At 41.0% G+C, this 22,629-nt stretch overlaps 3 protein-coding genes across 7 annotated transcripts in view; 2 read left to right on the top strand and 1 right to left on the bottom strand.

Annotated features, from left to right (window-relative positions):
• Positions 1-128: 128 nt before the first annotated feature.
• On the top strand, positions 129-9,527 carry lactb (lactamase, beta). Of its 5 annotated transcripts, XM_088996121.1 has the most exons (8): positions 129-1,191; positions 1,284-1,350; positions 3,439-3,629; positions 4,060-4,375; positions 4,469-4,634; positions 6,640-6,702; positions 6,772-6,894; positions 9,429-9,527. In XM_088996121.1, the coding sequence occupies exons 1-8, from the start codon at positions 826-828 to the stop codon at positions 9,475-9,477; spliced, it is 1,341 nt and encodes a 446-aa protein (XP_088852247.1). In that variant the 5' UTR covers positions 129-825; the 3' UTR covers positions 9,478-9,527. The 5 variants fall into 5 exon arrangements, with proteins under 5 accessions (XP_088852247.1, XP_088852246.1, XP_088852245.1 ...); XM_088996120.1 differs by having other exon boundaries at positions 6,640-6,894; XM_088996119.1 differs by lacking the exon at positions 9,429-9,527 and having other exon boundaries at positions 6,772-8,580.
• Positions 8,731-13,065, bottom strand: nrg4 (neuregulin 4). The gene is made up of 5 exons (XM_088996132.1): positions 12,837-13,065; positions 11,361-11,404; positions 11,187-11,280; positions 10,956-11,108; positions 8,731-10,883 (listed from the first exon to the last, which is right to left on the bottom strand). Exons 2-5 carry the CDS (start codon positions 11,368-11,370, stop codon positions 10,814-10,816), a joined length of 327 nt encoding a protein of 108 aa, XP_088852258.1. The 5' UTR covers positions 11,371-11,404; positions 12,837-13,065; the 3' UTR covers positions 8,731-10,813.
• The window catches only part of tmem266 (transmembrane protein 266), a 45,954-nt gene continuing 32,817 nt past the window's right edge, over positions 9,493-22,629 (top strand). The window contains exons 1-4 of the mRNA XM_088996115.1: positions 9,493-9,526; positions 15,951-16,065; positions 16,323-17,492; positions 20,336-20,436. Coding sequence (XP_088852241.1) covers positions 20,423-20,436 — 14 coding nt within the window. The 5' untranslated portion in view covers positions 9,493-9,526; positions 15,951-16,065; positions 16,323-17,492; positions 20,336-20,422. The remainder of the gene's footprint in view (positions 9,527-15,950; positions 16,066-16,322; positions 17,493-20,335; positions 20,437-22,629) is intronic.

Below are 22,629 nucleotides of genomic sequence, written 5' to 3'. Positions count from 1 at the left end.
ACAAAAATACACCAATTTCTTTAATTTTTTTGGGCAGGTAATGGATGGTTTTTCTGTCCCGGAGCAAAAGGGGTTTGATTGTTACATACAGGTGCAGAAAAACTCATTTTTACATATATTTTATGAGATAAAATAAAACGATGTGTTGAACTCAAGCTGCTCACATTTCTAATGTGTCCTCAACAACCCCAGTGGAGCACTTCTTCAGTACAATGTGATACTTGGTCAGCTGACTAATTTTGTGGTCGACTGACTTCACATACTACTTGCGTTTTCATACAAGTCTCACGATTTGGTCGGGAGACTCCCGATTTTGACAGTTAATTTGTAAGGTGAAACAAAAGAACATGTAAAAACAAAATACATTTTATTCTAATTGAATGTGTAAATAAACAATGAGAGCCTGTTTGTGTTTTATTTCTAACACTTGTAACTTTAACATTTTAACACGCACCACAGAGTCGCGAGTGCGAAAATTTCCCGTTTTATGATTTCTGAAACTTAAAATGTCTGCGTTTTGTTTGTTATTTTGGTCGTGGTTTGTTGTTTTGATTCATCGTTGTCAACATGGATTGTTTACTTATCCTGATTTCATTTGAATAATGATTTGCCCATGCAGTCAGTTGTTAGCCTTGTCATGAAATGTTCGAGGATCTGTGCTGTTCTGACCTACATTTAAATGGCGGTCACTCGATGTTTTCAAAATCGGTATTCAATTCATCAGGTCTGGCTAGTCATGACAAACCGAATGGGAGTTTACCAGCTTCTTAAGACACATCGAAGCCAAGGGGTTTGATCAAGAAAAAGACTCTTTCGTCCCCAAAAATGTACCACTTGTTGGTGCCACGTAGTTTCTGTGTCAATTCAAAGCTTTTGCCCACGTGTGTGTCCACTTTGCAGATTGCTCAACTGGCTGCACGATGTAGGCCGCACGGCTTGTCAAATATTTTTAACCAAAGACGATGCTACGTGAGCGGCGCCACCCCAACCTTGTCACAAAACTTTACAAGATTTTCCTTGTGGGTCAGCGGGACCGGCCTGGGTCTTGCCCTGGTCTTTGGACTGAAATATCACGCCAGGGAAAACAACGGTTTGTGTGATACGACAGCGACGGAACCAACGAATCGTCGATACGATGTTGCCATCAAAGCGAGCCGAGTCTTGGTGGAGCGGATCCAGGTAGGCGGGCAGGTGTGCAGACCGGAATGTGAACGTGATCAGGTTCCACCAGTCCGGCTCTGCGGTGGCAGCTTTGTCTATTTATGTGGGTCTTCTTTTGTCAGACTGAGTTCGGAGCTCCCGGCGTGGTGGTGGGGGTGTCAGTAGATGGAGTTACTGTCTGGTGTGAAGGTTAGTGCATGTTTGCATGTGGTACAACTGACACTGGAATCCGTTTAAAACGACTAACATAAAAAAGTAAAATTTTTACTCTCAAAAGTGTCCATCACTCACTACATAAGGGTCAGAACCTGAATAGAGTGACTCAAAATTGTCTCTCTATAATCAGTGCCTGAAACTCATGACAAATAGTTACCGGACACCAGGGCCGACAACTCTGAAAAGTTACCTGCCCGGCCATAAAGTTGCCTGCCCCATTTTTCACAACTTGAAACACAATAAGACAACTAATCGCAAAAAAAAACCATTGTTGCAAAGTATAAATGATTTTTTTTTAATTAATCGGGTCGCGGGGGCAGCAGCTTCAGTAGGGAAGCCCAGACTTCCCTCTCCCCAGCCATTTCTTCTAGCTCGTCCTGGCGGATCCCGAGGCGTTCCCAGGCCAGCTGGCAGACATAGTCTCTCCAGCGTGTTCTGGGTCGTCCCCGGGGTCTCCTGCCAGTGGGGCATGCTCGGAACACCTCACCAGGGAGGCGTTCTGGGGGCATCCTAATCAGATGCCCGAGCCACCTCATCTGGCTCCTCTCGATGTGGAGGCGAATCGGCTCGACTTTGAGCTCCTCCCGGTACCTACCACATATGATCCTTGTCTTAATTTATGGTAAATGAAGATTTTGCTCCAGTTGTCGTTATTCCATACACTGTTTGCAATGTTTGCGTTGCGTTGTCTGCTACAAGCTACGTGAACTCCTCTTTCCACAATGCTTTTAATAACAATGCATTTAATTTCTAAGCACCTTTCAAAACTCTCAAGGACACTTTACAGTCATGGGATAATGTACATTTACATTTTGTAATATTAATAATACATTACATTTTAAGCGCCTTTCAAAGCTCTCAAGGACACTTTACAGTCACAGACAAGCATAGGTACTCGAATAATTAAAATACATGTACAATGACAAATTGAATGCAATAAATAAAATAAAATTATCAATGCAAACAAGAAAGAGAGCTAGACAGAAAATGCAATGTAAATTTTATTAGATTCTTTTGAATCTTTCTCCCGGGGCTGAGGTTCTGTGCATCTACTTTGGAAAATGATATGCAAATGCACGACCTTATAACGCTCGGGGAAAGTCCAAAGCACGAAGCAGGCTTCTGATTGGCTGCTGTGCCGAGTATGCAAATTGCCAAACGAACCGGTTTGTTTTCTCCCTTTAGCGATCGGTATTCCGTGAAATTTTAACCCGGATCCTTTCACAAAACGGTTCGTGCAGCCCACAACTACACACGATATGACCATCGTACTAAAACTCGAAGACTTTCTTCATCAAAACCGAAAATGAAAGGCATAAGCTTACAAAACAATGATCGCACTCGCTGACAACTGTTGTGTTTACTTGGCTATCGGCCTCCCGGAATTTAGCAAATGACGTCACGCTGGCATCTCCTATAATGCTTGGGAAAGTCCGGAAGCAGACAGCAGGCTTCTGATTGGCTGCCGTGCTGAGTATGCAAATTGACAAACGAACCAAACCGAAATTCCCAAAATTTACTTATTCTGATTTCGAAATCTTCGTTCAAACATTTGCTTTATTGAATAAAGCAAACATTTGATTTGACAAAAAAATCTTTTTTTTTTTCTTGGAAAAGTTGCCGCCCACCCGGGCGGAAACGTTCTGTTGTACACTCAGTTGTACGCCCGACGCAAAAGCTGCACGGCCCGGGTGTCCGAGCAGACATTATTTCAGACACTGCTATAATTCGTATTTTTGTTTGTAAGTTGTTTTATTTGTTGTCATTTTTTAAAATTAACTCATTGGCTGCCATTCCCGAATGTATTTATTTATTGTAGTAGGTACATCCTTAATTAAAAAAAAATCTTTACACTTCGCAACAATGTTTTGTTTTGTTTTTTGTTTTTTTTTTTTGCTTAGTTGTCTTATTGTGTTTCAAGTTGTGAAAATGGGGCAGGCAACTTTATGGCTGAGCAGGGAACTTTTCAGAGTTGTCTGCCCGGGTGTCCGCTAACTGTTTCAGACACTGGTTATAGTCATGGTTGTTATTAGTTATAGTTAATTCTTTGATGGATTTCAGGAATCGGTTATGCCGATTTGGAGAATGGTGTTCCATGTGGCCCGGAAACTGTGATGAGAATCGCCAGCATCAGTAAATCCTTCACGTCTGCAGCTTCTGCGCGCCTCTGTGAGGAAGGGAAACTAGATCTTGATGCGCCCGTCCAGAAATATGTGCCAGAATTTCCACAAAAACAATTTGGTGGTCAGAATGTAAGTCAGCTCAACTCAACGCATGTCCATCTTTCATCTAATGCACAGGTGTCAAAGCCATGGCCCGCGGGCTATAACCGGCCCGCCACATCATTTTTTTCGGCCCCGCAAAAGCAAATCAAACTTGTTAAATTCCAAGATGGTTGCTAAAATCTGAGCCAAAATTTCATATTTTTGGATGTCAACCACAATAAAAGTCATTATTCTTGACTTCAGATTCGAAAACGAGTTATTCATTAATTTGCTGTGTGCTCTATATGTAATATTTGAAGGGATTTAAACATTCTAATGGCTTCCCCAAATTCATAACGGCCCTCGAGAGGAAACCATAACTACAATGTGGCCCGCGGCAAAAAATGACTTTGACACCCCTGATCTAATGCAATCCTACACACAAGGTCATGATCTTGTTTTTTTTATCTATTTTTAGGTTACAATAACCCCTCGCATGATTCTCTCACACCTCAGCGGTATACGTCATTACGAGAAGGACGGCGCCAAAGTGAGGGAGGACAAGGAGAAAGCCAAGCGACTGTTAAAGTCAGCCACAGAGAAAACGGAGGACAAGAGCTTGTGTGAAAATAAAGATGACCACACTAAAGAGCAGAACGTCCAATCCAAACAGGCTTCGTGGGCAAAGCAGAAAAAAGAATTTGACCACGATGAATACTACTTGACGGACAATTTTGAAAGCGTCGCTCAGGCGTTAGACCTCTTTAAGGACGACCCGCTCATTTTTGAACCCGGTAAAACACCTGCAGCGCTTGCTCAATTGCATCATAAGCAATCAGGATGCATTTGAAGTTGTAGTCATTTCACTCTACTTCCTCTTTCTACAGGGACAACTTTCTTGTACTCCACCCATGCCTTCACCCTCCTCAGTGCTCTCATCGAGCAGGCTGCTGGCCAGCGTTTCCTGGATTTCATGGCCAACCTCTTCCGGGAACTTGGAATGCTCAGTACTGTGCCAGATCAGAACGAACCTATCATTTACCATCGCTCCAGGTAAGCAAATTCCAGGCCGCGTAGAGCGCCATTCCCCAATTTGTTCGGGTTTTGTTTTTTCTTGCGAGGTGTGCCGATAAAGCGCTGTTCAGACCTCTGGCAATGTTTTTCCCTTCCATGTGGGGCAATAATTTGCTTTTTGTCCAGGTTAATGCTATATAAATCTATATGTATATATTGTATTGTATTTTGTACAGCCACCCCCATTTCAAGATCAGATAACTCCAGACCCATATAATTTAGGAATTAACACTTTTTTATAAAAGAAGAATGTCCAAGGTCTCTTATGCTGCATTGAATGTTTATATAGACCTAAAACTCACTATTCTGCGGGTCCTGGAGTGACAATGACACTGGAGTGGACATATTTTTGATTTTTGCAAATTACTGGCAGTGAATGAGTTAAACATGAATAAGAAATAAGAAGAAGAATGTTATAAAATATGACATAATTGCACTACCATCAAAAGATTTTCATGCGATACTGTGATGAAAAAAACAAAAAAATCTAAGGTTTCTTACGCTGCATTGAATGTGTATATCGTCCTACACCCCAATATTATATGGATCTTGGCATTTGAGTGAAAATGAGAAAAACTCTGGCACTGGAGTGGACACTTTTTTTGCATATCGTCTGGCAGTGAATGAGTTAAAAAAAGCAGACAGCGAATAAATTGATTTTTAAATGTTTTGGTTGTCGAACAAATCGGTTCTGGAACAGTGTTTTGGAACGGATTGTGGTTGAAAACCAAGGTTTGACTGTACCTTCAATTAAGGCCCTTGTGGTATCGGTACTAACTCATGGCTGCATTTAGATTAGATTATTATTACAGTGATCCCTCAATTTACGAACGCTTGGGCTAACGAACTTTTTGCCTTACGAACGTTAATTTCGCAAGAATATAATCTTGGCATACAAACTATTTTCCGGGAAACACAGGGAGTGCCACAATGAGTGATGTCGTTCACGAAGAAGCCGGTTCTTGGCGCTCCTAACAATGAGCTGAAAATGGCAGCCAACTTTTTTTTCCCCTCTATTCCCCGCCCGCTGTCTTCGGTTAAAGCCGCACGTGATTGGTCAAGATCCGTGGTAGAGGACTGAGGGGAAACACGCATCAGTGAGTGGGGGGAAGGATTACAGACACACACGCACACACACACGAAAGGGAGATGACAGAGCTTGAAACAAAAAAACAAAAGTGAAAACAAAAAAAAACAAAAGTGAAATGGTGAGAAAATGGATAGAAAACATTGAATTTTGGACTCGTTTCAACTTTATTGATAGTTCAAAGGCAGAGTGTAGACTGCAAGGTTAAAATATCCCATCAATGAGGCTCCACAAATAACCCGCACAAGCCATCTGTACAATTTGAAGAGAAAAGACAGGCAAGGGAACCAGCTATTAATGAAGTTTCTAGTGTGTCTCCCTGCATCTGTTGCAATATCACAACTTCCAAGATGAACAACCCAGAGCTCCTTGAGACACTTTATGCAAAAAGCTATCCAAGCCATCAACTACCATCACAAAGGTAAATAAAAGAAGTTTATTATATAGTAGTTTATTTCTTTAATTACAATACAATACAATAAACATTTATTATACAAAAAATAAGATCTATTTTGTGTAGTTTTAAGGCTTATTTAGTAGAAAATTATGTTTTATGGGGACCTGGGAACAGCTTATTCTCATTTTAATGGTTTCCTGTGAGAAATTAATGTTTGGAATACACACTTTTTGCCTTACTCACACTTTCTGGGAACCAATTAAGTTCGTAAGCCAAGGTATCATTATTATTATTATTATTATTATTATTATTATTATTAGATTAGATGAGCCTTTATTTGTCTCACAGTGGATAGATTTACATTTCACAGCAGCAAAAACAAAATACAAGAGCTGCTGTGACGGCGGATTTAATCTTCTCTCCTTATTTATCAAAATTCTCCCACTTGATTCTCTGAAATGTTTTGATTGCATGTGCTGAAAAATAGTTGTCCTCCGCAGATATTACCGTCTGAACAAGCGAGGTCGGGTGGTCAACTGCCCCTACGTGGACAACTCATACAAGTGGGCAGGCGGCGGCTTCCTTTCCACGGCGGAGGACTTGCTACGGTTTGGTAATGTTTTGCTCTACAGCTACCAGATGGGCCACATTAAGGACACTGAAGGGTTGCTGCCCGGCTTCCTCAAACCCCAAAGCGCTGTGGAACTCTGGACGCCGGCAGACAAAACGGAGGTCGGCGGGGACAATGACGTACGGTACGGCCAAGGTTGGATGGTGGTGGAGAAAGAGCAGAAATGCGGGCAGTGCAGGAAGCGCAGGCATTATGTCTCACACACAGGGGGCGCTGTGGGGGCCAGTAGTGTCCTGTTGGTGTTGCCCAGTGAGGAGATCGGGCAGAAGACCCTCCCGCAGGGAGTGGTGGTCAGCATTCTCACGAACATGAATTCCGTGGGACTTAATAGCACAGCATTGAAAATTGCATGCGAGTTTGACGAAGCCAAAAGCACGTAAGAAGTTTCCAGAAAACTGCTTTTGGTTTTCATATTTGAATATTTCATATTTCAATTTGAAAAATTCTTTGCACTTGAACTTTTTTAAAGCCAACTACAGTGATACCTTAGTTTATGAAACACTTGGTTTACAAACGTTAAATTTATGAACCTTTTACCTTGGCATACAAACTTTACCTTGGCATATGAACTTTTTTTGTACACAGAGCTGCCTCAATGAGTGATGTGTCTTTCGCAAACGAGCCCGTTCCTCTTACAACAAAATGGCAGCCGACTGTTTTTGTCCTCTATTCACCGCCCCCAGTCTTCGGTTAAAGCCACGTGATTGGTCAAGAACGCAGCAGTGTGGGGAGGTGATTTAAACATTAAGTAGACAGGCAGACGACAGGGAGAGAGTTTCAACATTGCTAGTTCAAAGACAAAGTGTAGATGCAAGGTTAAAATATCCCATAAATCAGGCTCCACAAACAACCCGCACAAGCCAGCTGTGCACCTGATGCAAAAAGCAACCCAGCTAAACAGAACACAATTGATGACGAACTAGATAAAATTATCACAGAGAAATCACCTACAAGGGATCATTCCTCAAGATGGTGAAAGGTTGGTGAAAGGCCACTCCATTCCATCAATCCATCAACGACCATCACAAAGGTAAATAAAACGACTTTATTATACAGTACAGTTAATTTTTTTAATTATAATACCATAACACATTTATTATACCTAAAATAAGGTATATTTTATGTAGTTTTAAGACTTAGAAAATTAGAAAGTAGAAAATTAGGTTTTATTGTGACCTGGGAACGGATTATTCTCATTTTAAATTAATTTTTGGGACACACACTTTTCGCCTTACACACTGTCTGGGAACCAATTAAGTTTGGAAGCCAAGGTATCACTGTAATGTTGTTTTAAGTATTATGAGGAAAACATGAAAAAAATGCTTCGAATTTTCTCCACTAGATGGTGGTCAACACTAGAAATGACAGTGTCGATGGAAAGGATGTATTCAGATAATTACACCAAAAAATGTTATGTATAAAGGAAACTTGCCGTATTTTATACGTATTATATGTATAAGTTACACCCCCAATGATTGATACATGTTTAAAATTGTCCATATATAAGAAGCACTGGAGTATAAGGCGCACCTTCAATGAATGAAAAAAGTTTTCCAAATATTATGCATAAATAGATAAGTTTTCCAAATATAAGGCACACCACATATTAAGGTGCTACAGTAGAGGCTGGGGTTACGCACTTCACACTGCTTCTACAGGGGGAAATGGAGTCTATGGCTGCTGACAGTAGTTATGAGACCCGTTGTGGCTCAATATTACTTCACATAGAAGGCACAGGGTCATCTTTTGAAGAAAATCAAGGCTTTTGGGTGCACCTTATACACCAGAAAATACGGAAGTTGTCTTCTACACAGGCGATTTTCAGGGTATATTAAATTACCGTCGACATTTTTATTGGATCAATTAACCTTGTGTCAGTGTTGCCAATTTGAGCGTCACAAATTAAATTTGACAAGCGTGCTTTGGTTTGGCTCCCTCGGGGAAAAAAACACTATAGTCATATGATTTCACATTGCTTGTATTTACAGAATCACAGCCACTGAACCATCAACTGAAACAATTTTTTTTTTTGCCATTCAGCGTCACACGTGCAGCAGGTTGAAAATATACAAAGTATGTTTTGACATAAACAACAAAATTTTGTTTCTACAGTGCGTTTAGTCAAAGCCTATAGATTGAAATGTTACTATATAGTCCACCTTAAACCCCAAAATCGGCAAGACATTTCAAAACTCGACCATCATTTTTCTGAAAAAAATCTGCTTCCAAAGTCTCACCAAAATCCATCCATGGTTGTGCGTGACGGCGTGTTAAATCGCAGCATCTCATCAATGTATGTTCTATTTCTGCTTTTTGTGTATGATTGTTTGGGTGTGGTGTGGGAGGGATAGTGGTGACACAGTGGGAACCAAAAATTATGGACAGGAAAGTCGTACATCCGTTTCTGGCAACTCGGAACAAAATAGCAAATTCAACAATAAAATAATAGAACGGAATCTATTGCTGCATTTGTCTTTGTGAGAACACACTCGCCATCAAACTTGAAGTCGGGAGCACCATTGACAGCAGCAGTTAACCATGTGTATGACAGTTAATGCTGCTTTAAGTATTTTCTTGGCAGTAAATGAAAGTTTTATGAGGGTGCAAATCGGAGTCTTTGATGTATTGTGTTTTTTTTCTCTCTCTCTCATTTCTTAGGGGCCCAAATGAGTGTCAATCTGAAACAATTGGAGCATCTCAGAACTGATCGTATTTGTCTATAGAGGATCCACTAAAGAGCCAACCCATTACGTCGAGTGAGAAAGCTACACATTTATTTGCGTTATTGTTACCTTACTGACTTATGTTTACACCACACTTGACTGGCGGACTTTGGTGTAGTTGTAGCAAATGCGAAAAAAGCCGCAAGTCCGTTTTTAGTCATTTCATAACTAGATAAAACAACTGGATTTGAAATTAATACAGACACTCCCCTACTTACGAACATTCGAGTTACAAACAACGGTACATACAAACATTTTTTGTACATATAATAATAATAATAATACATTTCATTTATAAGCACCTTTCAATCATGCTGTTCTTGATTTTGATTGGACAGGATTGATGGGAAATCTTTTTTAGCACACCAATGACTTATTTATTTTTTCCTCTCTTCACTTCTTTTTGTTTATCTAACTATCCAGCTGTCTATCTATATAGCTAGCTAGCTATCTTTTTGCTATCTATTAGCATCTTCGTCTTTATTATGTTCATAGAGTGGCTTGTTCTGTAGCCACAAGGGGACATCAGGCAGTGTCTTCTTGTGCCGGTCCCTAGCCCGGATAAATACAGAAGGTTGTGTGAGGAAGGGCATCCGACATAAGAGCTTGGCCAAAACAAACTTGCGAGTCAAACCTCTGAAGATGGAGGACACTGATTCGCTGTGGCGATCCCCTGAAGGGAAAAGCCGAAAGGAAAAGAATAAGCTATCTAGCTGGCTGGATATTAGCTATCTAGCTAGCTACCTATTAGCTAGCTTTCTATCTATTTAAGTTACTTCCGGGTTGAGTGTATGTAGTATTCTCTCCAGCTGTAGATGTACAAATCTTTATATTTTATTAAATGTTTATTTTTTTAGTACAAACCAATATAGGTTACTTCACCATATTTATATAAACCTTAAACATACTTTTATAAGCCTCAAACATGCATTCCATACAAAATATAGCACTGAAGCAACTTACGAACAAATTCACCTTACGAACTACCGTTCGGAACATATCTCGTTTGTAAGTTGGGGAGCGCCTGCACCTGGTTCATTTGTCTTTTAGCTTATAAGCCTTACCTATTAATTCAAACCATGTATGTATACGCATCTCACATTATTTATTGTCACGTGAATGACTTTGTTGCTTGTGTTTGTTCAATAATACATCAAAAGGCAACCATGGGAAAAAAATAGTCCCATATGAAATCGTAAAATTGAGGACGGGGAGGGAAGGAAAAAAATGACTTTTCAAAAATCGTCCCATCTCCAGTTTGCACAATAACTGGCATTCAAAAATATCTCACCGATTGTTTGCTGCGAGATTACATCAACGTCATACTCTCGGTTTGACTTTCCAATATTCTGTGTGAACCTGTTGCCTCTGTTGCTTGGCTTTCAGCATCCTGGGCAGGCACAAGTTACATCAATAGTTTAGAACATGCTCTTTATGATACTTCTCTTATTTTTGTACTTACTTATATGTAAAGTAGACAATCACAGAAACCACCACTAAAATGAGGAGTGCCACAAGGACCAGTGCTACAATTAAACCCGCATGCTCCTTTTCGGAGCCTCCAATGAGCAATTGATACTGCTCACATCGGCTTCCTTTGTAGTAGTCATTGCACCTAAACATAAGAGAGGCTTTCAGTACGGTAGTCCAAACATGCTAGTTTATGAACATTGCGTGCGTTAGCATGACTTACACGCAGGAAATTGTTTCCATAGAGGCAAGTTTATAGCACGTGCCTCCATTCATACAGTAGGCGGCATCCTGCGCGTCACATGGTACTCCATGTTCTATATGTACACATCAAAATATCTATGAAATGGTTGCTTGCGCAAAGGGGGAATGTTTCAAAATCAAGTTTTATTTTTACCCGCCATCATCTGGAAAGTGGATCTTTTTCCCCCCCTTTGTTTCCTGGATAGAATTAAAAGTGCTGGTGAGTTAAAGGAGAAAACACATTCATAGGAGGCTGATGAGTGATCTCTGAGGAACCCCTTTCAAAAAGCTTTAACTATTAAAGCAGCATCCATTGTGATAAAGCAATAACACTTTACCGTTTCTTTAATAAGAAACGGTACACCCTACGCTGGTTCCACTCTTATCTCTCTGACCGCTCTCAGTTCATCCAAATTAACTCATTCACTTCACAGTCCTCTCCTGTATCTTCTGGTGTGCCCCAAGGCTCTGTCCTGGGGCACTTTATCACCTACCTTCTTCCCCCTGGCAATATTATCTGCAAATTTGGTATACAATTTCATTGCTTTGTGGATGACACCCAGCTCTATCTCGCCAGCAAACCAGACGCCTGTCTTCTACCTTCTTCTCTTTCACTCATCCTCTCTGAAATTAAATCCTGGTTTACCCATAACTTCCTCAAATTTAGCGAAAAAACTGAAATTCTCCTCGTTGGTACCAAATCCACCTTGAGCAAAGCTAACAGTTTCTCTCTCACTATTGACAATTCGACCGTTTCTCCCTCCCATCAGGTGAAAAGCCTAGGTGTCATTCTTGACAACACACTATCTTTCCACTCCTATATTAATAACTTAACCCGGTCTGCGTACTTCCACCTCCACAATTCAATCGTCTTCACCCGTCTCTCACTCCTCACACCACTGCTATCCTCATTCATAGTCTTGTCACCTCCCGGATTGACTATTGCAATTCACTTCTCTTTGGTGTCCCTCAGAAACTTCTCCACAAACTTCAACTCGTCCTGAATTCTTCAGCTCGGATCATCACCAGAACCTCATCCTTTCACCACATCACCCCCGTCCTCCAAGAGCTCAACTGGCTCCCGGTCAAATATAGAATCAGCTTTACATTTCTTCTTTATACATTTAAAGCTATCCATAACCTTGCCCCCCCATACCTAGCTGACCTTCTTCAAATTTATATTCCCTCTCGTTCCCTCAGATCCTCTTCCTCCGCCTCTATGTGCCCCCCTGCCCATCTCAGAACGATGGGTGACAGAGCCTTCAGCTGCTCTGCAATCAAACTTTGGAACTCACTTCCTCCCAACATTCGTAACATCGATTCTCTTCCCACCTTCAAGTCCCATCTCAAAACCCACCTATTTAAAATTGCATTTTCGGTGCAGCTCTCTCTCTTGTTTCTATTTATAATTGCATTTTATTTATTGCATTGTATTTGTGATTACATTTTATTTATTATAGTACCTATGCTTGTCTGTGACTGTAAAGTGTCCTTGTGACCTTTGAAAGGCGCTTAAAATGTAATGTATTATTATAAGATTCAATTATTTCCTTGTACACAGAAAGGTCAGCGCTATACGACTTAGAAAAACACAAAATAAGACGACGGAATAGCTAACTAGTGTCCTTACCTGTTTGTGATATCCCAACTTTTGATCGCTACTGTGACTTCCCAACGTGACACGCAGTAATGTGTTGCTTTCACCTAAACCTTTAAGGGTAAGTGTCACGTGGGCGTGCTCTTGCCTCCGAAAAATATGTTGCAAAGGCAGTTTGTCCACATTGCCTCTGAAAATGCGATACCAGGTCGCTGTTGGCCATTTGTCAGTTTGTCTGTTAGGTCAGTAGTGGAATCACAGTAGCCTTTTGGCCATCACTGTGATGGATGATGATGATGATGACAATGATGGTGATGGTCTACACATGATCACATGTTCTCATACCACCTGAAATGAGTCTCTTTGTCACAGGCTTTGGATGGGTTTGGCAACACTTGAGCTTGTCTGCGTGGTGAGACTCAAATGAATGGTTGGCATGTCAAGAAGGCATGAATAGAATCGTGGGAAGACACTGCGGACCGCCACATTTCAAAGACATGATTCGTGTCTTCTGTCTCAGGACCGTTAGTTGACTCATCAACTGGCAAGTTTGCTTCATTGTTTCGCACCTTTTCTAAATGGCAAAGTATCATGCTGCAGGCTTGGCAGAAGGCCCCGTTGTGAAAACACAGTTGTGTGAAATGCATCTCTGTGTCTTCTATAATTTAACAGTTATGCATCAACTACAAATGGTGTCACTGGGTTGTGGTTTAGTTTCACTTGAAAAGCAAGGGGGGGGGGGGGGGTTCCATCACAGTATCACGTGAAATTCTTTTGATGACAGTGCAATCATGTCATTTTTTACAAAATTCTTCTTCTTATTTCTTATTCATGTTTAACTCATTCACTGCCAGAAATTTGCAAGAATGTGTCCACTCCGGTGTCATTGTCACTCCAGGACCCGCAGAATAGTGAGTTTTAGGACTATATGAACATTCAATGCAGCATAAGAGACCTTGGACATTCTTCTTTTATCATAGAAAAGTGTTAATTCCTAAATTATGGGTCTGGAGTTATATGAGCTTGAAATGAGGGCAGCTATCCAAAATACAGTGATACTGTACCTCGGTTTACGAACCCCTTGGCTTATGAAGTTTTCGGTTTACAAACATTACATTTATGAAAAATTTACCTTGGCATACGAACTTTACCTTGGCATACGAACTTTACCTTGGCATACGAACTTTTTTCGTACACGGAGCTGCCTCGATGAGTGCGACAGCCGACTGTTTTTGTCCTCTATTCCCCGCCCCCAGTCTTCGGTTAAAGCCACGTGATTGGTCAAGAACGCAGCAGTGAGGGGAGGTGGTTTAAACATGAAAGAGACAGGCAGACGACAGTGAGAGAGTTTCAACTTTGATCGTTCAAAGGCAGAGTGTAGACTGCAAGGTTAAAATATCCCATCAATCAGGCTCCACAAACAACCCGCACAAGCCATCTTTACATGTGATGCAAAAAGCTATCAACCCAGCTAAACAGAACACAATTGATGAGGAACTAGATGAAATTATCACAGAGAAAGCACCTACAAGGGATCATTCCTCAAGATGGTGAAAGAAGAAGGTTACGTTCCTCATCAAGTGTTTAGTGCTGATGAAACCGGCCACTCCATTCCATCAAGCCCTCAACGACCATCACAAGGGTAAATAAAACGACTTTATTATATAGTACAGTTTATTTCTTTAATTATAATACCATAGCATGTCTATTATATGTAAAATAAGGTATATTTTGTGTAGTTTTAAGGCTTAGAAAATTAGAAAGTAGAAAATTATGTTTTATGGGGACCTGGGAACGGATTATTCTTATTTTAATGGTTTCCTATGGGAAATTATTTTTGGGATACACACTTTTCACCTTACACACTCTATCTGGGAACCAATTAACTTCGGAAGCCAAAGTATCACTGTACAATGCAATACATACATATTGGTTTGTATAGTGCTTTAACATAAGCAGAAGCTGGAACAAAGTGCTAATATGGAAGAAAAGGGAAATGCTACCCCATGTGGAAGGGAAAAAAAAAACATTACCAGAGGTCTGGCCAGTGCTTTATCGGCACCCAAACAAGAAAAAACAAAACCCAAATAAATTCGGGCATGGCACACTACATCATATTTTGAATTCCAGAATAAACAATGGACAGATTATTTTGTGATCAGGTTACAGGGTGCATCTTAACCGATGATTGAAAACCTAATCAATTTGTGGCTTGTGGTTTAAATAAAGTATCATAAATAATGGATGCCTGCTGGGATACATACATGTGTGTCTAATTAGAAATGTGTGGTTGCTTACAACCACACATTTCTAGACACACATAGTTATTTTACAGTAAATGACTTTATGTAGTACACAACGTTCAAACCAATGTACTAAAACTGTTAAGTGTAATTCAGAGATTTGTTTGAAAATACAAAACATGTTTGAAAATCATGCAGAGTAAGAAAACTGTGTAGCACACATCTTACTGGCATTCCCACTTTAGAGTGCCTCATTGACAGCTGTGAGTACATGCATATAGTCATGTGTAGGCATAAAAATGATCCTAGACAAAATAGAATCATTGTTTCCAGGTTGTAAAAGTGGCGCTTGATTGACAGGTAGGTGAGATGTGGTTTTAGGGCCCGCATCAGTCATTCCCACAGTGTTTGAGAGCAGAGACAAACGCTTGAATAAAAAAAATAATCATTTTCTAGCCTCTTTTTCTATACTTGAGTGTTAATCATTTAGATTTTGGGCAGGGGTGTGATAGGAATATTGCAATATCCAAGATTTTGCCACAAGAACAACAAAATATTGCTTATGATATGCAGCGAGGGGAGAGACCCGACACAGGTATTGGATAGTTTGTCATACACAATATTCTTTCCAATTGGCTTGACACTGGACTGGATCTATCCTGTGATGAGGGCCACTCGGGGTGTGGTTTTCTAAAAGCTATCCAGGCTGAAAGAAATCATGAAATGGATATCTCTCTTGTACCTTCCCCTGGTGTCTATTGTACCCGTGGCTGCTCTTCTGAAGGCAAGAACAATTATCACTCAATGCATCAAATGTATTTGACAAAATAACATATACTGGATTCTCTCCGGGTATGCCCACGTGGGTTTTCACCGAGTCATCCGGTTTCCTCCCACATTCCAGAAACCATTTCAGGGTGTCCCCCGCCTCGTGACCGAAGATGACTGCATGGGATAGACTCCAGCACCCCCCATGACCCTAGTGAGGATTAAGCAGTTCGGATACTCGATGGATGGAAGTAATATCACTGTCATACTGTACCATCCGAAGTACTTTTCATATTCTGTGTATTGTAGAAATGTACCAATTGTATTCAGATTTACAGTATTGTGAAGAAAGATGAGGTCACCATCAGAGTTTGTGTTTTTTGTAATGCTGTCCTTATACATTTACTACCAATGAAGCACAGACCTCTCCCACGGCTGAACTATTAATACAAGCCAAAACAATACATAGTGATTCATTTGTTTTGTTTGTTTGTTTTTTTATTTGTAGGCTACTTCCTGCTAAGGAGAGGATGAAAAACAAACCGGATCTTCTTCTTTTCCTTTCGGCCTTTCCCTTCAAGGGGTCGCCACAGCGAATCAGTGTCCTCCTTTTTTAGAGGTTTGATCCGCATGTTTGTTTTTGCCAAGCTTTTACTTCGGATGCCCTTCCTGACATAACCCTCTGTATTTATCCGGGCTTGGGACCGGCACAAGAAGACTTATGCCCCTTTGTGGCTACAGAACAAGCAACTCGCTCAGTAAAAGAAAAACAAACCGGGTACGATTGTAATTTTGATTGATCGTTGCTCTATTTATCCGGAGGGAAATTGCACATTGGTTTGCTGTTAAAATAAATAAAAGTCTCTCTTCGATTTTTTGGAGGGGGGGGGGGGGACATTATTGTTACAGACACCTCCCTAAATATGAAATATTTTGTGCAAATTAATACAGATTTAGTTAAGGGGGAAACTACATTGTAATAAAAATATTTCGGTCCTTTTTTTCGCCATTTTTTCGCTTTGGCGCGTTTGTCGTTATCGCGAGGAAGCTGAAGGAAGTGAAAAGAAGCGTTTTTTTACCTCCGACGTCAACGCTTCATCAGAGCCGTATGTAAAATGTAGCATATAAACACAGTTCATTCGTATCATTTTTCGAATTAATTTCATGTCTATATTAGGACTATTATTCTCGTGTGTGTGTGTCTTGATTCATTACATTTGTGCGCATTGTACTGTCTTGTCCTCGCCGACGTCGTCAACCGTTAGAATTAAGCATTTGGACAGCTGCCGGTTGCGAGCCTCTTCTTCCACATGGAGCCCCCGGTGTGATCGCGGGGAGGGGGAGTGGAAGACCCCCCACCCACACCCCTCTTCAGGAAAAAAAACACGAGCCACCCTCCCACGATGGGACCATGTCCCCGGACTCGGTGACGGCGTCGCCCGCTCCTGAAGCATGGTGCCCTCGCGCCGGAGGAAGAGGTCTGTTTGTCGTGCTGTGTCCCCGGAACGGCGACGCTGGTGCTCGGCGGATTTGTCAACCCACTCAATCTAGCGAAGATCCGAGCTCCTCTCATCGTGATCTTCATCATCGGCGAGGAGGGAGATGTGCCCGTCGTTACTTCGAGGGCAAATGAGTCACTACCATACTTTCCACTATGTAGAGCAAAGCAACGCAGGAGGTTAGTGTGCATCCGTTTGCTTTATTTCCCCCTTTCTTGTGTTGGTTGACTCGGGGGAAAAAGAAGAAGAATCCGACCGAGAGGTCTCAGAGCACAATTTATGTCGGCCTCGCTTGACATGATTGCAAATGCATCTCGATGAGGATGAGCTTGTGCAGAAATAGACCAAGGCTCGTTGGCTCGCAAGGAGATGGTGAACATTGCCGCCTTTTAGACAGCCATCACCGTGATGGAGCACTTCGAGGAATAAATAGAAATCACAGATCAAAGAGGTGAAAGTTGTCTGTTTTTAATCCTATTCCCAACAAGACGACAGTGAATCACCTTGAGGATGAATTGTAAGCACATACGTCTCAGAGTCAGAAGTGTGTGGAGCTGTGCAACAAAATTAGGCATTTCTCATCTCTAGGGTAGAATGACGTCAAAAATACAACCCACCAATATAAGTATATATAAGCAAATATAATGTTCAAATATATTGCTGTGTTTAAATGTGTTATTAAAGATATATTATGACAACACATTGCCAAGTTCTGCCCCAAAGTTTTGAGTTTTGGGGTTGGAACCTTGCTTCCAAACATTCTGATGTGGGGTTTTCTTTGTCTCACTGTGCTTGGATGATTTTCCTTTGGGTACTTTGGCCCACACCCAAAAATTAAAAACATCCATTTTAGGTTCAATTGAGGACTCAAAATTGTCTGTGGGTAAAAAAATGTCAGTGTAAATCTTTGTTTTTCAGCTGTATAGCTAATTTGCTCAAAGTCATCACATATTGGTGCCAAGAAATCGCCGTCACTTTGTACACATTTTTTATCACCTAAAAACCGCTGCGTTAAAAACAACCCCTCAAATTTTAAACCTTAGCTATTTGTCAATATTTCAGAGATTTTTTTTCTTTGGGTAAACAATGCTTCTTGATCACAATTCACACTTTTGGATAGCCTGTTTATTTCCCTCGTAAATAATGTCCCATTTGTCGGAAACGTGTATTTGTAGTATGTGTAGCACTATTGATGTAAAAAATGTAGCAAATCTTGCTGAGCATTGACTCTTTTTTTGGTGTTCTTTGGTGGATTATATCCTGATTAATAAAAAGGGGAAATGGGATGGGGGGAATTGGCAGTTATATAACATTTTTCTCACCAAATTGTTGCTAGCTATTGATTATTCCAAAACTTCCACACAAGTTAATAAATTTTGAGCTAGGTTGAGGTTGGAACTGTTGGCGGGCAACTTCATTATTTTCCCCACCAAATTCTGCGGGGAGCATTAACTCATTCACTGCCATTCCCGAATGTATTCGGGAATTGAAAATATGACGTAGAGCGCCATTCCCGAATTTGTTCGGGTTTTGTTTTTTCTTGTTTGGGTGCCGATAAAGCGTTGGCCATGGCCTTTGTCAATGTTTTTCTTTCCACAAGGGGGCATCATTGTATTTTTTCATGTAAGCGCTGTGTTGCAGCTTCAGCTGTTGTTAAAGCACTGCATAAACCAATATATATGTATTGCATTGTATTTTGGACAGCCACACTCATTTCAAGCTCATATAACTCCACTCCCATATAATTTAGGCATTAACTCTTACTTTTCTGATGAAAGAAGTGAGTCTAAAGTTTCTTACGCTGCATTGAATGTTTATGTAGTCCTACAAATCCAAATTTGTGGGTCCTGGAATTCGAGTGACAATGACAAAAACCCTGGCATGGGAGTGACAACATTTTTGCACGTCTGGCAGTGAATGGGTTAATATTTATTGCAGAGAAGTATCGGTCCAACACCGACATTATCAAACAAACAAACATTAATGCATGCATAAGGCTCTTTTATGGTAGTCTTACACAAATGTACAAAAAAATAATTATATCTATCCATTTATTTTAGTTATCGAAGCCTACCCCAGCTGATTGAATTTGTGCGCTAGTATAACTGGAGAAGTGCTTACTTGAAAATTGCCGCACACACACTGTATAGACCAAGAGTCACCAACAGATGTGATGAACAAATGAATAGTATGAAAATAATAAATGCGCCTCAAGAGTAAATGGTATCCTTTTTTTAACGTTTTTGTGAACGCGGCTCAAAACCCACTCAGCCACTGGGCTATTTAAAAGCAAAAGTATTGTTGCAGGATACTCGGCATAGCGATAATAGTCCATGAAACGTTTTTTTTTTTAAATTGGAACAATGCTTCATGTCAACATTAGAACAATGATGCATCTACATGTACCTACTCCGCCGATCTGGTTTGGAAGGCGCTCAATTTTCCACACTCTTCCAGTCAAAGCGACGTCTCACTGAACTGACTTCAATGGCCTTCTGTCCCGCAGCATAAGGAGCTAGCAAGCATCCCTTGGTACTTGCTATGCAAGAGGTGTGGTGTTCCTCAGCCCCACAGATTCACAGAGCGGAGCGTATATTAAGGGGAGATTTAAAATCCATTATAGTTTAGTGCTCCCTGGGAAAATAGTTAAACAGAGCAAAAAAGGCAAGAGGTGAGATGAAGGTGGTGCCACCAAGAAGCAAATGCAACATGTCAATTCCATAATTTTAGGGACCGGGCGCCTGTGTGTCAATTTATTTTGGATGTTTGATATGGCTGTTTGCAAATGTCGTGCAATGTTTAATATGTGTATTTATATATGTTTTTATGTGTATTTATATGTGTTTTTGTTGGTTTTACTCCCTGGTGCTTTCTCCTATCTTTGTGACTGCTTTATTTGCTCTATATGATAGCTGTCAATGTTATGCGCTTTGTTCCAGCTTCAGCTGTTGTTAAAGCGCTATATAAATCAATATATATTGTATTGTATTTTATTGTTTGTTGTTTTCTGTATTTTCCAAAGGTGTGAGAGGAGTCGAGCCAGGTTACTCTTGCTATCGTTTTACACCTGTCCGGATTTAGTGCGAACGTCCCTTGGAAGCGTTTCAACATGAGCAACCACCAGTAAGTACCCCTTGACGCATCTCTTTTTCTGAGAGCCCATGAAATCCCCAATCGCTATTGACGAACACGGCGCCTCATTGCAAAGGGCACCTCTATCTTGGTGGGTCATGATTAGCTCATTGGGATCCACGAGGGTCCGTGAACAAGGAACCACCATAACATAGCCGTCATCTTCTGTGTGCTGGCACTTCTTAGCATTCGTAAGGGACGCTCACTTGTCATCTTCTTTTATTAATAATTACGCCATGTGTGTGTGGTCCTGCAGACAAGCCCCTGCATTCTGATGAAAGCCGCGCTTAGAGAAGGTAGAAAGGGAGGGGAAGGGAGCAAGGGGCGGTGAAGAGTGGAAGGGAGTTGGGGGTGGTGGTGGTGGGGGTGAATCCAAAATGGATTCAGTCAGCTGTGATCTCCGGTTAAAGGCGCAGGGTGTTTAGAACTGTCGGCAGCCCAATGTCAGTACCGCGGCCAATCATCCTTAAGTAGATAATAGCGGGACGGTGATGACTGGTTATGCGTGCGATTCAGGCAAGCCCACAGCAAGTCAGTGAGACAGATGGGGGGGGGGTCTTTTTATGCTGACTAAGGTTTTGGGTGAGTTGTGGTTTATTTTGTATTTTTTTTAACTCTGATTCCCTTTGACAGGATGCCCCTCGCTCTGTAGCTTTCCCGTTGTGCCAGGATGGTTTTATGTATTTATTTATTTATTCATTTATTTGTTTGTTTGTTTTTGTAGTTCGGTCAAGAAGTATTTGGGTAATTTCGGGGGTTTTCAAAAGGTTTTTATTCGTCTAATGTCCATTGACATTACTCGAATGTATAATTCACCCATTGCTTATATATAACAATGTATTATAGAAAAAAAGCATCTTCATAATAATTTGATGATATCCATCACACTTATCAGCAGATCCCAAAAATGTGTCTGTCTGCACCTGGATCAAATGCACTAATATTATTACAACCGCTGAGCCACAACTTAGACCTGGTTTCACCTGGTCTAAAATCTAGAAAACTACTAAAAAGAATTTACACATACTAAATTGTATATGCAGCTTATTGGATTGGATTCGTCTTTATTAGTCTCTCAGTGGAGACATTTACATTTCACAGCAGCAAAGTTCTGAAAGTAAGAGGATAGGAAAGGATGAAATAGAAAAACAAAATACAGGAGCTACTGTAAAGGCAGCCACTCTCGTGGCGCCATCTTGAAGTTAAAATAACAACAACAAAAACTAAATAACAGATAATGTGACACAACACAAAAAACACAGACAGTCATTCAATCTTAAGCACATTTCTGCACCCTCTATTGTATGAAGCAGTTCTAGATGAAAGAGGAGAGGATCAGGGCATCCTTTTCACCAGTGGATCAACGACGTCATGGTGAAATGTCCACGTCTGCTACATGCTAAATGCCAAAAGAAATTATCTCACATCTCCTGTCCCACGTAAATCCGCTTCAATTCCAAGCCGCGACAATTCCACACATACGCATTGGTGCTCTGCGCTAACACTCTTTTCTTCTCATGGCGGGCTCCTCAAGACATGCATCCATCCAGCCGCAGACTGTCCAACAGCACGGGCCTTTCCACTGAACGAAGGACCATGTTGTGATTACCGTTATCGCAGATACATTACGGAATATCCCTCACCGTTAAAGAGAAGCCAAATGTTGAGATGTGAAGTTGTGTCTCCCCAATGCGGGATGGCAAGCAGCCACTCTGATAGGCTTTGGTCATAATAGCTCTTGGCCCGCTCTCTAATTGGCCGGAAATGTGGTTTTGATGCACTAAACAGTTTGTCTGTCATGACTTCTTAGTGTCCTGGTTGTCGTTGGCTTAAGGTACCAACCGCATGCAAGATACCATTTGTGTTATTTCACTTTCTGAACTTTTTATTTTAATAGCTGTGTTGTGAAGTCAAACCATTTGTGGGACGATGTAGTCCGAGTCAAAGTAACCTTCCAAAGTAGTCCATAAAACAGCTTTTCATCAAGAATCAGGTCAAGCAAAGAGGAAAAAAGCTATTTCTCTTTCAAGGCCTGCCTACATTAACATTTAACTGAGGCTTGGTTCTGCTCATCTAGCGTCTACTCAAGATAAAAATTGTACAATCCGCCGAGTCCGCTGTCTTTGTCTTGTAATCAATGCCTTTGCCCTGCTGTTGATCAGCGGAGTTACCGGTATTCACATC

This window comes from Hippocampus bargibanti, linkage group LG05, assembly GCF_051943395.1.
Source record: "Hippocampus bargibanti isolate YZ-2025 linkage group LG05, ASM5194339v1, whole genome shotgun sequence".
NCBI lineage: Eukaryota > Metazoa > Chordata > Actinopteri > Syngnathiformes > Syngnathidae > Hippocampus > Hippocampus bargibanti.
The sequence above is the reverse complement of the archived record's forward strand: the minus strand, read 5'-3'. Positions and strand labels throughout refer to the sequence as shown.